This window comes from Apus apus, chromosome 4 (genome assembly GCF_020740795.1).
Source record: "Apus apus isolate bApuApu2 chromosome 4, bApuApu2.pri.cur, whole genome shotgun sequence".
Taxonomy (NCBI): domain Eukaryota; kingdom Metazoa; phylum Chordata; class Aves; order Apodiformes; family Apodidae; genus Apus; species Apus apus.
In genome coordinates, this window is record NC_067285.1 from 32,579,453 (window position 1) to 32,595,916 (window position 16,464).

The 16,464-nt window shown below is 39.1% G+C and overlaps 1 protein-coding gene across 8 annotated transcripts in view; it reads right to left on the bottom strand.

The window, feature by feature from the left end:
* Positions 1–16,464, bottom strand: part of CTNNA3 (catenin alpha 3) — a 424,834-nt gene that overhangs the window by 36,157 nt on the left and 372,213 nt on the right. For all 8 annotated transcript variants that reach the window (XM_051618547.1, XM_051618545.1, XM_051618546.1 and 5 more), the window contains one exon: positions 9,628–9,809. In XM_051618547.1, the coding sequence (XP_051474507.1) occupies positions 9,628–9,809 (182 nt within the window). The remainder of the gene's footprint in view (positions 1–9,627; positions 9,810–16,464) is intronic.

Below are 16,464 nucleotides of genomic sequence, written 5' to 3' on the forward strand. Positions count from 1 at the left end.
ACTTTGTTCTCTCAGAATAGTAATCCCCGAAGATGAAAGGCACAAGATGGCTCTTTCTGGCACAAGAGATACCTATTTTCTATAATGGTTTTCCCTCAACTTTTACCCTCAGGGTTGTCATACTGGTATCAGGATGTACTTGGGTACTCTGAAATAACTTTTGGGCTACTTGTAAGAGTGCTAAAAACGCAAGGGATTCATTGAAATCTTGCAGAAGAGTAGGGGAAAAATAGTAGTAAAAAAAATAGGGGAAAAAAAGTAGCAACACCTGTTACTTCTCTGATTTTTCAAGGACCCATTGTTTTCAAGAAAATACTAGGAACACTTAGAAATATTAAGCCAGATTTTGTGTTCCTATTATTGTTTTGTCCTATAAACACAATTTGTTTACCTGTGTATATACATGAGGTGTAACTACCGTGTCAGCACAAAGGATCTATACAGAAACAGCGGAATTAAGAGACTTGCTGTTTAAAATAGAATGTATTTTCTTCACCTTAAATTTATAAAGTTCCTTTAGAACGTGGAGTACGTAATTGCTCTAATCAGAGGAATTAATCTTTACAGCTTCCATGACTACAAGGCACTCTACAGCATGAAAGAAATGTATCAGAAATGGCACTGTACAGTCCAGCACTAAGTCACCTAGAAACATCCCAACAGTAAACCATCACCAGAATTTTTAAGCTAAAAAGTTTTACAGGGACTTTTAACCAGGTGACTAGCAGAATTCTCTTTGTGAGAGATTACGTCTGAATTTCTGCCTGTAGATATGACATTTAAGAGTTAGGTTTTATCACAGCTGGCAAGTGACCAATTCATGTCTACATGAAAATGTTACATTTTTCTGAGCCCTGCTACTTGTATCAATACCTGGTTTTCCTGCAGGAAAACTAAGAATTAAAAAAATTACATTGCAAGCATTGTCAATAAAGTTTAGATTAGGAAGGTCAAGTGTCAAGCTAAAACAGTATTTTGCCACTTTTCTATCAAAAATCTAACTGCAACTATTAAGCTTGATAATAAAAAAGCACGTCCATTTTCCATGATCCAAAGAAATGGAAGTTGCACAAACACAAGTAAAGTGTTTAAAATAAAAGAAGTTGTTAAATGAAAAGCCAAACTGTGAATGCCTTACCCTTTTAAGGGAAGAGGCAATTAGAAAAAAAGTGAAATCATGACACTTACAGTGTAGAAATATATCCAATATGTAGTTATATCACTGAGAGAAGGAAAAAAATAGTAACAGAACTTCATTCTGTCCTGATCTCTTACTGAAGAGCTTGCGTTTTCCCAGTATGACTGCTTTCTCAGTAAGCCATTTCAGGGACTTTTAAGTCCATCTTTGTCCCCATATAGCAGGGAGAAAACATCAGCTCACACAGATCCAACAGTGATTCAGTAATAAAATAGTTCCTGCAAATTTTGTGAAATTAGTTTACCCCAAACCAACACTTTCCATTATAGCCTTACTCTGAAATCGTAACTTAACTCACAGATCAGCATTTTTCTTTATTTCTGTAACTGGAAGCATAACTACCTGAAGGGAAGGTCAGGATTCAGGGAAGACATGCAACTGCCTATGCAGCAGCTCAATAGCCAAGAGTTACTAGAGAAATTCTACCCTATCTGAACTATTTGAAAGTTAATGGGATTTATGGGGGGGAACTTAAACACCTGCTATATTCCAGAAGCTTTTCAGTTTGAGTAACACATTTGTAACTTAAAACTTTACAACGAACTTGAGAGACTGAGAAGGACTAGTGAAAATAAGGTGATTAAATGTTCCAAAAAGCAGAGGCTACTCATCAGACATCATAGTAATTACTACTTTGAACCTGACACCGTCCAGGACCCACTGGAGCACATACTAGGCACCTGCTGCCAAAGAGCTTACAAGCTAACACAGAAGAAACAACATACAGCTCCAAGCTAATCTTCAGGTTAATGTTAACAAATTTAGGAGGATCTGCAGACCTACAGGCTAAGCCTTTACCTCAGTCCTGGGGAAAACTATGGAGCAAGTCCTCATGGAAGGCATTTTGAGGAAAATAATTAGGAAGGGCAAAGGGGAAACTGAGGGTCTGCCAAACCAACTGCCTTTGGTGATGAAATGGCTAGTTCTGTGGATGCTGATGACCTTAACAAAGCTTTTGAGTCTCCTACAGTATGCCTGCAGCATCTCTCACAATATCTTTGCAGACAAACTGAAGAGACATGGCTAGATAGGTGGACTACAAAGTGGGAGAAAAGCTGGCTGGACTGTCAGTCTCACAGTATAATGGTCAGTGGTCAAAAGTGTAACTGAGTGCTTTACAAGCCATGTTCTTCAGTGGCTCCTCAGTGGGGCCAAACCTATTCAACACCTTCATGAAAGTGACTTGGATGATGGGACAGAACACACCCTCAGAAACCTGAAGATGATACCAACTGGAGCCAGTGGTTGATAATGGAATGGTTGGGCTACCATTCAGAAGGATCTCAACAAGCTGGAAGAATGAGCTAACAAACATTTTGAAAAAGACATCTTTCCTGTACCTGGAGTGAAAACAACTTCATGTATCAATGCAGAGGGAGAAGTAACTGGTTATGTCGTAACTTTGAATAAAATGACCTAACGTGAGTTATCAGTGTGCCCTTGCACAGTGAAAGCAAACCACATCATGGGCTGCCTTACTAAAAATGCAGCCAAGGGGCTGTGAGAAGAGGTGGCCCTGTGCTTGGCCCTTGCAAGGCTGCATCTTGAGTCCTCTGTCTAATACTGGGCCTTCGGTGCTACGCTGAAAAGCGTCCAGACATTTGGAGCTGGAGCATATGACATGGAGCAAAGGCTGAGGGAACAAAGCTTCAGCATCAGGAAGGTAAAGAAGGGGTCTAACCTGCATTCTTCCACTTCCTGAAGGGAAGGACATAGAGGACCACCAACCTTTTCCCCTCAGAGATGCAGAGTAAAAATAGGGTGTGTGGGACACAAACCACAGCTACATGTTTTTCTTAGACGAAGATGGAAAAATTCTTTATTGTGGGTGGTGAAACTTAGTTGCCCAGAGAGGATGGACATGCTGGAATCTCCAATCTTAAGTAAAGCTTTAGTGGACAAGCCCCTGAGGAAGTTCATCTAATCAAGAAATTATTGTGCTTTGAAGCGGCTGGACTAGATGACCTCCAAAGATCCCTTCTAACCTTATTTCTTCTATGATTTGGTAGGAACAAACTGATAAGCACTGAGATTAGACTTGACTTCTGGATAGCAAGTGACCCTAACTAACATGCCTGCTAGAGTACACTTCTCAACCTGTAGTGTTTCTGTGATGTAAATATAAACTATGAGCTTCTACAGTACAGCACTGGAAGGAGCCACTTGAAGAAGAAACCTGGTAGGTGTTAAAGGGAGGTATTATGACTGTTATGAGCTGACTGGAGACAGAAGCAGTACTGAGTGAGAGAAAAGAGGCGTGCTTAAGGGTTCTGACAGTGAAGACAGGTGGTCTGGTTGATGCAGCAGAGGTGCTAATAGAAGCATTGAAAAATGTTGTGGTTAAAGGAACAACAGAAATGATGCAAAAGAAACAGATGGCTGCAAAAATGGAGATTCAAAACAAAGCCAGTGCATCTTGCATTATGCTCTTCCTAATGTGATACCAACATGTAGCTTTAGTTTATCCATTCCCTTTAGTATCTCTAGCCCAGTTGTGAGCAATTAAAAAAACAAAAGTTCACTGACAGTGGTTGTACACGGTTTAGCTGTATTTTGTCACAGTAATGTTGCAGAGGAACAAGAGCAATGCTGTGTCATCAGCTGTTCACTAGATTGGTTTACAAGTGTTGAAGATGCTTTGCTACCCTACAAAACAGCAAGCATGCTAACATTTTATCAGTTACTCCTCTCGTATCATCTGTTTAGCTGCATACTGTTTATCTATTTAGAACCTGTTTGTGTCTGTAAATTCTGACATTATAATTGCTAAAAATATATACATTGAAAAGACTATGCATCCATGATTTACCATGTTTGTTGAATGACAGCACTATGATGCTAATTATCCATCCTCTCAACTTGCAGGCAAACTAGGTATCGAAATATGTATCTAAATCTGAGTACTACTCTGAGGAGTATGAGCTAAACTGTTTTAAATATTTTTGCTTGAAACATGTCTCGTTTGGTTCTAAGATTTCATTTCATAAGGTGATTATCACTTCAAAATATATGGCTGTATAAAACAACTCATATGTCTCTTTTTTTTTTTTTTTTTGAGAAATTTTACCATCAGAGAATAAATGTTTAGCACTAACATTTTAGAATTATATTCTAAGCCACCAGAGTAGCAAATGCCATTTCTGGTTAAATAATTGCTTGTATTTGTCTTCAGAAATCAGATGAAACTATTTTCACTATAGAAGTGGTAAAAGAGCACTCACATTAGCATTGTACGAACTATCATATTCTATGTAATTATCATGAATAAAGATACAGCAGTATCATGCATGATGTTCAGACTCAAAGTCTGATAGGCAGGAGGAAAGATAGGCAGGATTTTTACCTTCAAAATCCTCACATTTGTGAAAGCTGAATTTGTGCACATTTTAGCAGCCCTGTGACATTCAGAAACGAGCAATATCAGCTGATTCTGTGTTACATTATATGATGTAACTTGACACATCTCAACAATTCATCAAAAATTGGAGAGATCATGTATCTGCTTGAGGGTAACGACTGCCAGAGGCTACTACCTGTAGTTCTGGTAGGACAGTCAGCCTCCTGCACGGACTGCAAAATCCGAAATTACACTTACACTACTCCAGCCCATGCAATTCTGCTGCTCATTTTAACAAGAACATTTTACCTGCTTGATCTACTATGTTGCAAGAAGTAAATCCTGGTGGTTCTGTTAATCAAATGTGTACAATAAAACGTGCAAACAAGCACACACAACTGAATTGTACTTGCTTTAGAAATAAATTTATCCTAAAGAACATCTTTATATAATTAAGTCCAGTACAGCTGCTTTTGTGACACAGCCCGAAGGAGGGTTCACCTACTTTGCCAAAAGTAATTTTACTTTCAATCTGCGAGATTTTTGATAAAATAACTGTAAAGTGTATCCTGTTTCTCCTCATATGTATTTTATGATACGTGCCCTTTTTGCATCTTGTGATGCAAACACTGAGTAGCTATGGACTCTCAAAGGCTCCCCCACTGCTCAAGGAAATAATGCTGACCTATGAATTCTGGTATGAGCAACGAGGGAAGGGAAAGTGCAATTTTTTTATGTGTATCTGAAGTCCAACTGTAAACAATAATGGCCCTTAGTCAGCTCAGGGTTTTTCCTAATAAAGGCACTGTTATCTTCTGTGGCAGTGACAGACTGGGTTGATGACCAGGGAGCAGAGTAGCAGAGCTGGGACATGTGAATTATTTCCATGTGAGTGAAATGACACGGATGGAACTGATAGAAATCTAAGGGCTAAGAGGGGCCAGAAAAACACAAGAAAGTCAGTGGATTTTAGCATGCAACAGAAAAGCTCCATATTATTCCAGAAGCATTTGGCTGAAGGGAACCTACCAGAATCATGGACAACTTGAATTGGAAAGGGACACCAAAAAGTGTTAAGTTATGGTGAGGAGCTTCATGGATAAACTTCAGTAGGAATAGAATCCCTCTTCTCTCCTCATCCTATGGTCTTTTCAAACCCTAGTAACTACAGAATTGCCATCTTGATCCCCCATTTTCTTTTTAGATGCTACCTCCTGCCTTCCCAAAGAGAAGACCAGGGAGACCAGACTGTGGCTGTTATCAGGTGAGGAGACTTGCTAGATTGGGCAGCTGCACTTGGTCTTAACCAAGAGTACTAAAGAGAGAAAACTGGAGGCTAAGCTGCATTCCTTGAAAGTGGTAGAAGTATAAGCAGATTTATCTTTAGGCTTACTATAAGGATAAAGAGGGAGAGCTTTTGGGGAATGACTTTATTAGACTTACTTTTCCAAGTCTTGTTAATTTGGTTTGCTATTTTAACTATTTTTCTAATAGTAACTCTGATACTGAAGTTGTTTTAGAAACAAATGTCAAGTATCAAAATCAAGCATGAGACACTTTCTGAACAGTTTGCTAAGAGCTGAACTCTTTAAAAAAAAAAAAAACAATAAGAAAAAAAATTTAAAAAGTTTAAAAAAACCCTGTTCATATGGCTCCACATAGAATCTCAACAAACCTACAAAATAGACAGGGTTAAAGGCCCAGTGATTGTCATTGACTGTTTATACCACAGAAAACTGACGGGGACTGTCATAGAGATTTCAACCAGGCACAGAATTCTGAGTCCACGCAGTGACTGCCATGAGGACACACTGCAGAACAGCCCAGAGAAGTCAGTTACCAGAGCTGGTCTCTTCCTGGCAGATCTTTAAAATCACCTCAGACATGGCAGCAAGCTCTGCTTCCTATGTCTGAATCTCATCTGAGGATCTGCTAGTATCATTCCTATCAGCAAAGTACAAAATGCAAGATTAAACAGTCAGACTGTCCACTAAAACTGTTCTGAACAGGTTCTTGGCAGACTTCCCTTTCTGCTTAAATCACTGCCCCTTGTTTGCTACATTGTCAATATAAATTTAAAACTGCAGTATTCTGATCCCAAGCACTAACTGAATTAGACATTTCTTTATATGAGCAAAAGGGGATTTATGTCTGTTTATTGGTAAATACCTTCCTAATTACAAACCTGCTGTGGCAACAGAAAAAAAAAAAAATTCTTGTGGCATTTACACATAAAGCTTTGGAACACAACCCCACAACTCCAGTATTGTTCTTGTACATTTTTAGTCAATAAGCAGAGAAATTAGAGTATTTTTACCAGAAAATTACTAAAACTATTACCAGATGAGGCAATCACTTGGTATTTACAGAAAACACAGCAGAAGGACAGAACATTGATGTGTGATGGACCTGTATGATTCAATACATTTCCCCCCCAAAACTAAAAGCTCTAAGTTCCTTTTAAACTTAGACATTTTCAATCAGTGAATACTCATGCTTTTGCACCAGGAAAATGTAATGTGACAGTACAGAAGGAAGAAAATAGTTCAAATTATATAAGCAAATATATATGTTTATGCATACCCGGTATCTCTTTTGTTTGGGGTGAACAAGTGTTTCACAGGTCAAGATTCAAAACTTAAATACATTGCACAATATCTGCCTCCCATATAGATCCTACAACCCAATTCCAAACTAGCTTCTCTCATTCCTCTACAAAACCTGCCTATTCAGATCCCAGTTCTGTTCTAACACTTCATTTAGATGCCACCCATCCATACAATGAAACAATGTTACAAATACTGAACTCTAAGCAGTGAGTTACATTAATGGACTGGTCTATGTTTATAAGGATTCATTCACAGAATTATGTTCACTTAAAAGCCCAATTTAAAGACAGAAAACTCAATAATTGCCAAGACAGAAGATATTATTTTAAAATAATATATTCCCACAAAGCAGGACAGACCTGTTGCTGCTGGAAAAGTGGAAGCTCAAAACCAGAATAAACTACTTGTATTTTGAAACCAGTAAGGTTAAGTTTTGGACTGAATTTTCAATTCAGTAATGCTCCTTGTACAGATAGGGCATTTCAGGACTTAGTTGCACCTGAGTGAACATCACAGTACTTAAATACATCTTCAGCCATTGTCACATCACTGTGAGACAGTGGGACACCCTGTAAATTAGAGTACAGTAATTCAAAATGGGAGCTACACACAAAAAAATGCTCATCATGAAGTCATCTAAACACAGCCAATATGGACAAAGGAACCCTTCTACCTTATCCTCACCCAGGAAACAGAAGCCTTTCACAAGCTGAAGGAAGAACTGAAATCCTGCTTTCCCTTCTCCGTAACCTAACTGATGAACATTCACCACGGTGACAGAAGCTGAGCCAAGTCTGACGTCAGTGCACAGAAATCCATGTCTATTGCCACATCTCATTAAGGAATATCATAATTGCTAGGCTATGGCATACACCATGTGGGAGGACTACAGAAATGATGGCTTTGTGGAAAAGAGGAACAATACTCATCTTCCTGTCCCCAGACTATCCAATGAATATTTAACAGACAAATTCAAATGCAGCTTTTGGAACAGCAACTGAAATCCCTAAATCCTAGCCAAGTAAACTCCTCTTTTGCACAGGGAAGCATCCATGGGATGGTTATCTCCCACAATTCCTGGTAATTCTTAGTCTAACAATGTGGAACATGAAAAGTAAGTTTAAAAACCCTCTTTAGACAAAGAAACCAAAAGATCTGCTTTCTCAAGTGAATTCCTAAGCTAACAGAAAATCAAACAAACCCTATCCTGTACAATTCTGCACAGCAGGCATTCAAAGCAGACACAGACACATACTTCGGATATCTTTGGATCTCCTCCTTTGCTGGAGGCCTGTTACCCACTGCCTCTAGCTCAGCCTGTCAGTGCCAAAGCTTCCTCCTGCAAGTATGATGGTCTTTTTACAGAATTTTAACAGACACCAATAATCAATATGAGGAGTTTTGCATGAACAGACCTGATTATCATGTTCATACCACTGATCAGCAGCTGCTCCTACAAAGTCCAACAATAGATCTCTGCTCTTGCTCACTTTTCCATCTGTCAAGTTTTCTATGGCAATGATACACAGAATGGTTCATCACATCAAGGTTCATCAAGTCTCCGTAAGCTTATGTAGCACACACAAAGTTTAAAGCAAGCTGGGAAATACAAGTTACTTAAAATGTTCAGTAGGATAAGAACTGTTTCAAATAAGGTTCTGCAGGTCCCTTCTGCCAAGACTCAAAAAACGTCAGGGGCATCTGCCTCTATAACTAAAGGAAGCTAAGCCATAATAAGCTACTTCAGATGGTTCTCTTTACATTAACTGCAGTATTTGTGTTAATGATGTGAGGCATACACATGAGTACTTCATGCCATCCTCATTCCCATTACCTTCTATCTGAATAATGAGTTACTTTGATACCAATGTTAACTTGGTTTTAGTTGAATATGTAACTGTTGCATAAATCTTCAGGATAACACACACCTGCAAACAGACTAAGATACCAAGATGACCTTGAAAAACTAAAGCTTTAGTAAGCACTCCTTGAGATTAAAGAAAAATGAATGCAAGGTAATATCTTTGAAGGGAAACAGAAATCAGCTTAGACAACAAGTGACTCAAATACAGAAATTTGCCTGAGTAGCTTCCGATGTAACAAATACAAAATACCAGCATGGTATGGTAAAAGTAAAAAGAACAACAGATGAGACCAAGCTAGAGCTTAAAATCAAGATTATTTTGTCACTTCTCCCCTTTAATTAAAAGCAGAAATAAAGAGCTGAAAATGTGCAAAACCTCCAATGAGCCAGATGAATAAAAGAGGACAAAGAAAAATATAAATCAAGGGAAACTTCAGCCTCCCTCTCAGTGGTTCATTACTACTAGCTAGTGTGGTAAAGCCAACTACATTTTCTTAGCCACTCAACTTTGTAAAGACACTTTAACCTGACATTCAGAATTCAGTCTTTTTTGCAATACCAACATGACAATGCTCTCCAACATTTATAAATACTGAAGACCCTTTTTTTGCTTAATTACCTTGTGAAGTCAGTCATCTCCATCATGATCACACACATCCTCTTGGCCAAAACAATGATGTCATTGCTGGTATCGTCCCATATTTCAATCTCTGCATCAAGCTTACTCTTGACTTTTTTGAAGTCAGCCACTTGCTCAGCTATCTTTTCCTTTTCAGCCTCTGGCAGCTGAGTCATCTTGGCCTGAAAACAAGAAATAATTTTATTTGCAAAACGTCTATGTCAGAGCATTTTTCCTTTTTCTGGCAATAAAATCATGGGGTATTACAAAATATATAGTTTGTACACACTGTGGCCTGAGGCAACTCTTCCAGCCTGAGCACTTGTGAATTTCAAAATCTGAACACTATCATTGGGTTGGGCCAAAGAACTTACCTTAGTATAAGGGGCACAATGGTGTCCATGAAACCACCAGTACTAAAGCACTGAGAAAAAGACAAATTTTTCCAAAGGCCCTTAATGAAATGCAACTGACAGATTTTCCTTTTTTCTTAGGGGTGAAGGAGCCAAAGTGTTTTTAACTATGCAAGTTAAAAAAATGCAATATTCTTTCAGGTAGGAAAGAATAAATGAAAAGGTTTAATTGTCCTAAAACTTGCAGGTATGCTTGCCCTCTCTCCTGAGAGAGTTCTACAGAATCATTTTTAGAACTGAGAAATATGCATCTTCTGTCTTTGAAGAAGATAAATAAACAGACGAACATGTCAGAGATCAGTATGTGTGAATAAGGTTACCAAAAAATATCTTGAATGCCAATAAGAAAACATTCAATATTCAAATCAAGCCACAGCCAAACTGGGCTCAGGCAGGACACAGCCCTACACTTGGCTGGGACTCCAGACTGCAAACACCTCACCAGCTAAAACTGTTTCACATGAAGGTTTAATATAGCTAGGAAAGTGGTGTGAAGTGTTTTGTGCAAGTTTAGACTGTGGAATCGGAACATTCAATCTATACTGAATGCATTCATTTTTCCTACATGTAAGCATTACTGAAGTACTTAATATATAAAGAGTGAAATAACTCCCACAAATGCAGCTCAGTGAAAGAAATATTTTACTTATTCTTCATCACAAGCAAGATCATAGGTCTGCTCCAGACTACGGTCAGATATCCTTCCTGTGTCAGAAACCGGCCAGGTGACAATCAGGGGCTAAGATATTATGTGGCCATACGGCAGCCCTGGCCCTTCCCAACATCTCCTACCACAGGAAGCAAAGAGACCTTTTGGCTCTATTGCCACAGTTGTTTTTATCTAGCATCTCCTCTGTGAAGTGGTCCACCTCTTGCACTGCAGGCCATCAGGAACTGACAATTACAGACAGCAACTGTTAACACACTACAAACACGCTGCCATTAAACAATAAATAATTTGTGACTTATTCTTGTTTAGAAAACACATGCCATCCAGAAAACCTAACGTTAAGACACTGGCTGAATTACTTACCCTGAGCATAGCATGCATATAAGCAGTTTAATACGTAATGTTTATGTTTTTCAAGCCATGCCATTTCAAAGATTTTATTTATGCTTTAATCACTGTCACAAGGTTAATTTCCCCATTTACATGACTTAGTGAAAATAACAAGTCTCCCAGATTATAGGTACAATTGCAGTCACAGAATTAGGAAGTGTAACTCTTAAGGAGTACTTTTTCTGCTTTGTTAAAAGAAAAATCCAAACCAAAACCAAACAAAAACCCAAAACAAACCCACAAACTAAAACAGACCAGAGAATACCAAGACACAATTTTCTCTTTGTTGTTGGATAAGCTTGCTGGGAAAGGTGTGAAACAGACACAAGTATTACTTGGGCTACACAGTCAAGAGAACTGAGTACTCCTTTTTAAAATTCCATAGGTATCTGCTGACTGGTGGACACAGGGTATTTCCTAGCCTCCAGCTTCAATATAGTTTTCCATTTAAGAACACAGGCCTAGATATCCACTGGAACAAAGGGGCAAAGGAAACAATAATTCTGACCTTGGTTTTTCTTTCATCTCCCTCATACTGCTTTAAAACCACGTACAGCAATGAAATAAAAGTAGTGTATATACAGCCTTTTAAATGCAGGTATTATTTTCTTTCAAAATAGACAACATAATGGTAAATGAGAAATAAAGACCTAAATTGAATGACTGCTATTACACAAGTGCAGGTTTATTCTGTCCACCAGGAGAAAATTTTTTTTTCATTACTCTAAGATATTTTTTTTTTATTGCAGTAGCAGATAACAGAGTTAAAACCAGGTGAGAGAAGAAGTTATATTTTTGATATTTTTCTTTTTTCTATCACAAAAAAATCCCCAGCATATACTTTTTTCAGTTTCCTTGAACTAACTCTTCAGAAGGCTATTTATCCCTGGTAGCTGGGAGTCTCTTCAACACTGGGATTATTTAGTACTGTCCCACCTGCAATGTAAGTTGCCATGTAAGACTGGTGTTTCTTTTCATTTCAGCCCCTTCCATGTTGCAGTCAATTCACTATCACAGACACTGGAGTTTGAAGGTCAGAAGAAATTGTCCACATAATGATAAAAACAGAGGATGCACAAGGAGCAACTACTTGGAGAAGATTTTTACTTTTCTCTCACTGGTGTATTACTCTCCAATGAGATCCCAACCCAAACTACTGGGTTTCTGCCTACCTTTGTCCATGGCTATGCTCTAAGGAATTGACTTCCACATCAACTTACGATTATTCTTTCCAAGTCTTAGAGTGACACGCAATTTTTTCTTCCCTGATCCCCTGAAACAAATGACTGTTCAGATCCACACCACTAAAATTCTTACCACTTACAGGGAGGGAGAAAGAAAAGAAAAGCCAAAAGAAGCCCAATGCACTCAAGCAATTGTTTGTGTTACTGAAAACTCCTCCTGTCTGAGACAGGTAAGCCAGATATCCTTTCAAAGAGAAGATCCCTTTGAAAACTATTTAACACTTCCTGCTTTGTAGGTTTCAGTGTGTCACATAACTGCAGAGAAGAAAGAGGCAAACTCTGTTTTTCTACAGTTTTCTATGTTACAAAGAAAACAAACCCCACTCTCCTGATGGAATACATGAAAAGCTTCTCAGAGCTTTTACAAACAAGAATACAAAATAACATGATCTTCACATACTGTAGTTTTAAGATAATGGCATAAATTCGAAGAGACCTGATTCATGTTCCTGCTTTGCTTTACCTGAGAGCTTCATTTCCATCATAAGACTCAGCAGGGACAAGAAGCCACCTCACCTATGTTCTTGTTCCTCTGCTGCAGAGTTAGCTGAACATTTGGTGAAAGTGAAAAAGATCTCACCAAATCTCTCGAAGGACAGGAATATATTTCAATGACATCTTACTGTTTTTCTTGAACAAACTTCCTTGATCACCATTATAAAATACATGTGCATCAGCTGAGCCTATTTTATGAACGTGAGACCACCTTGTAAGACCACATCTGGAGAACTGTGTCCAGTTCTGGGCTCCCCAGTTCAAGTGGGACAGGGAACTACTGGAAAGAGTCCAACAGAGGCTACGAAGATTAAGGGACTGGAACATCTGTCACATGAAGAAAGGCTGAGAGACTGTGGCTGTTTAGTCTAGAGAAGACTAAGAGGGGACCTTAATAATGTCTACAAATATCTGAAGGGTGGATGTCAAGAATGGGCTAATCTCTTTTCAGTGGTGCCCTGTGATAGGACAAGGGGAAATGGCACCAAGTTACAACACAGGAAGTTCCACCTCAACATGAGAAAAAACTTATTTACTGTGAGAGTAAAAGAGCACTGGAACAGGCTGCCCAGGGAGGTTGTTGAGTCTCTGGTGACTTTCAAGACCCACCTCGATGCATTCCTGTGTGATCCTCCCTAGGTGTTCCTGCTGCAGCAGGGGGGCTGGACTTGATGATCTTCAAAGGTGCCTTACAACCACTACAATTCTATGTTTTTCAATTCCAATACAGAAGTACTTACAGCAAGAGTAAGTAGTGATTCTGTTCAAATGAGTAAAACGTGTCCTCTGCCTTTTACAAAACATCCTATTTTTTCTACTGAGAGAGCAATTGTTCAAGTTTAGATAAAAAGGAAAAAGAGAGAAGCATGGCTATTCATCAGTTCATGGCAAAATGCATACACAGGATGCTCCCTAGAGATGAACTGTGTGGGTGCGTGATACTGACAGCTAGAAGGTAGTAAACTTGACAAAAGAAATCTATCTGCTGTCACCAGTTGTCTTCTTCCAGTTTTAACAACTTCAGTATGCCTGCCAAAGTTCAGCATTCTCTGAACCATTTCAGAGTGTGCCTCACTTGTGCTGCCAAGCTGGAGGGAACTATCAGGTGAAATTCTGAAGAGACATGCCCTGGTTCTATTATTATTCAGTATTTTCAGTCATGGTGTGGATGACGAAACCAAGAGCACATATTACACATTTGAAGTGTTAAAGGCCTGATTTGACATGTAAAAGTCCTGGTTTACAATTCAAAGTGATCTTGAGAAACTTGAGAACTGATCTGAAAAAGCAACAGGGTGTATTTCAGTTGAGACATGAATAAGGTTTTACACCTAAGAAAAATCACAACCAGCTACCAGCAGTCTCATGGGTGAGGATCTGTAGTTGATCAAAATGCTGTACTCTTGGAAAACAGGCATACAGAAGAAAACAGCGTAAATCTTACTCTAGTGCTTGTTGTTGAAATCCCAGCTGGCATAATGCATTTAACAATACAAAGAGTCTGCACTGAAAATCCAAAAAGTCATTAATCAGCTGAAGAGCATCCAGAGGAGAGAAAAAAAGAGCAAAGAGACATTCAGAAAACATTATCTTAAAGGATAAATAAAGGGTCCCAGAGTTACTTAATATGGAGTTTAGAAAACAGAGAGGACATGGAATGAGGACAGACCATGTCACAGTTTGACTCAGGATTGGCAACAATGCTCTTGATCCCCCCCACTCCCCATCCAGGTAGGGAAGGAGAGAGAGAATGAGGAGACAGACGCTCTGGATTGAAAACTAGACAGCTTCAGTTAAACACTAATGATAAAAGAAAGTATGTACAATTATATACTAAACTGTTCAGGAATGTGCAAACCCCTATTGTCTCCCCCCACCCCCAGTAACTCCCCCAGCATCTCCTGAGCTGCAAACAGTCCCAACAAGTCCTGGAGCTGCCGGAGAGAGCACAGAGTGATGAGGGTCAGGAGAGCTCCAGCCTGGGGGTCAATGGTGATGGGTGGACGGAGTCCTCCTGAAACAGCGGCCATGGATGGAAGAGAAGGGAAGAAGAAGCAGGAAGGAAGTTGTCTTCTGTGATCTCTGACCTTCCTCTGAGCTTACGTGGATACACGAAATGGAGTATCTCTGGCCAATTTTGCTGTCTGTCTAACTCAGCCTCCTACTCGGGGGAAAGGGGTCACAGTGCTGAGCCGGCAGAGCAAAGATGTGACCTTGAAGCCCCAGCAGTTACAAAAACATTCCAGCGTTTTTTATCAGTCCAAGCTGGAACGCTCTGCTACTAGTTAAAAGAAAGCTTACTGAAGGAAAAAATAATAATAATAAATCAGTAAAAGGGAAAGTGGCTTCATCCTGGCTCAAACCAGGACAGACAAGTAAAAAAAACCCTACATATACAAAAAAGGAAAGCTCAGATCCTCTGTGTGTATTGCAGATACAACTAACTAACATGTTTAATAGCAAGATGTGAGGCACAAAGAAAAAGCTTCCCAATAAACTGATAGAGACTGCTCTTATATATGTACATGTCAGGGAAAAGTATATGGGGCTCTTTCCCATCCTACTTGATAACAGTATGCAGTGTCACACTGCTACAACCTTGTGTCTTCCATTAACTTCATATCTTTTCCTTACTAAAACTGGGGTAATGTAAGAATTGGCAAGGAAATTAAATACTTTTTATTGATTATGACTCCTGATATGGAAACTTTTGCCACATCTTAGGCGTCAACATTATTATTAGTAAAACCCACTCAACATTACAGTAATTACCTGCATTTTGCTTGAATTCTTATTATCAGCATTTTAAGCTTCTGTGTGACTTTGATAAACATTTACAGAATATTTTAAACTTGGCTTTTTATTAACCAAATAGCACAGACCTCCTGTTGATGTATGCCTGCACTTGTCTTAACATAGGACCTTGGACATGAAGTCATCTGCTACTTGAGTAAAAAAAGCGGATCCATTTAATGGAAAAGTAACTTCCCTTCCAAGTACTGTTTCATCCAAATATTAATAGGTTTTCATGGATTTTGCTTTCCTATCTATTCTCTCTTTATAGTTTGTTAAGACTTTTTCCTGGCTGCCTTTACAAGGCTAAATATATGTTTATCATAATGGCTGTATTTAAAATCTAATACAAATAAAGCAATGAAGTAATTCAGCCTGGATTTTCACATTCTAAGAGAACTGGGGCTGTTCAGCCTAGAGAAGGGAAGGCTCTGGGGAGAACTTATAGTGGCCTCCCAGTACTTGAAGGGGCCTAAGGAAAGCTGGGGAGGGACTTTTCATCAGAGAAGATGGCGATAGGACAAGAGGTAATGGTTTTAAACTGAGAGAGGGGAGATCTAGGCGAGATATTAGGAAGAATTTCTTCACTATAAGGGTGGAAAGGAACTGGAATGGGTTGCCCAGGGAGGTTGTTGATGGCCCATCCCTGGAGGTTTTTAAGGCCAGGTTGGATGAGGTTTTGTGCAACCTGGTCTAGTGGTGGGGTTCCCTGCCCTTAGCAGGGAGGTTGGAGCTTGATGATCTTTGAGGTCCCTTCCAACCTTAATGATTCTATGATTCACAATGTAATACACACTGAGTCAACTCTTCATCAGCCCTGAATTGTTGCACC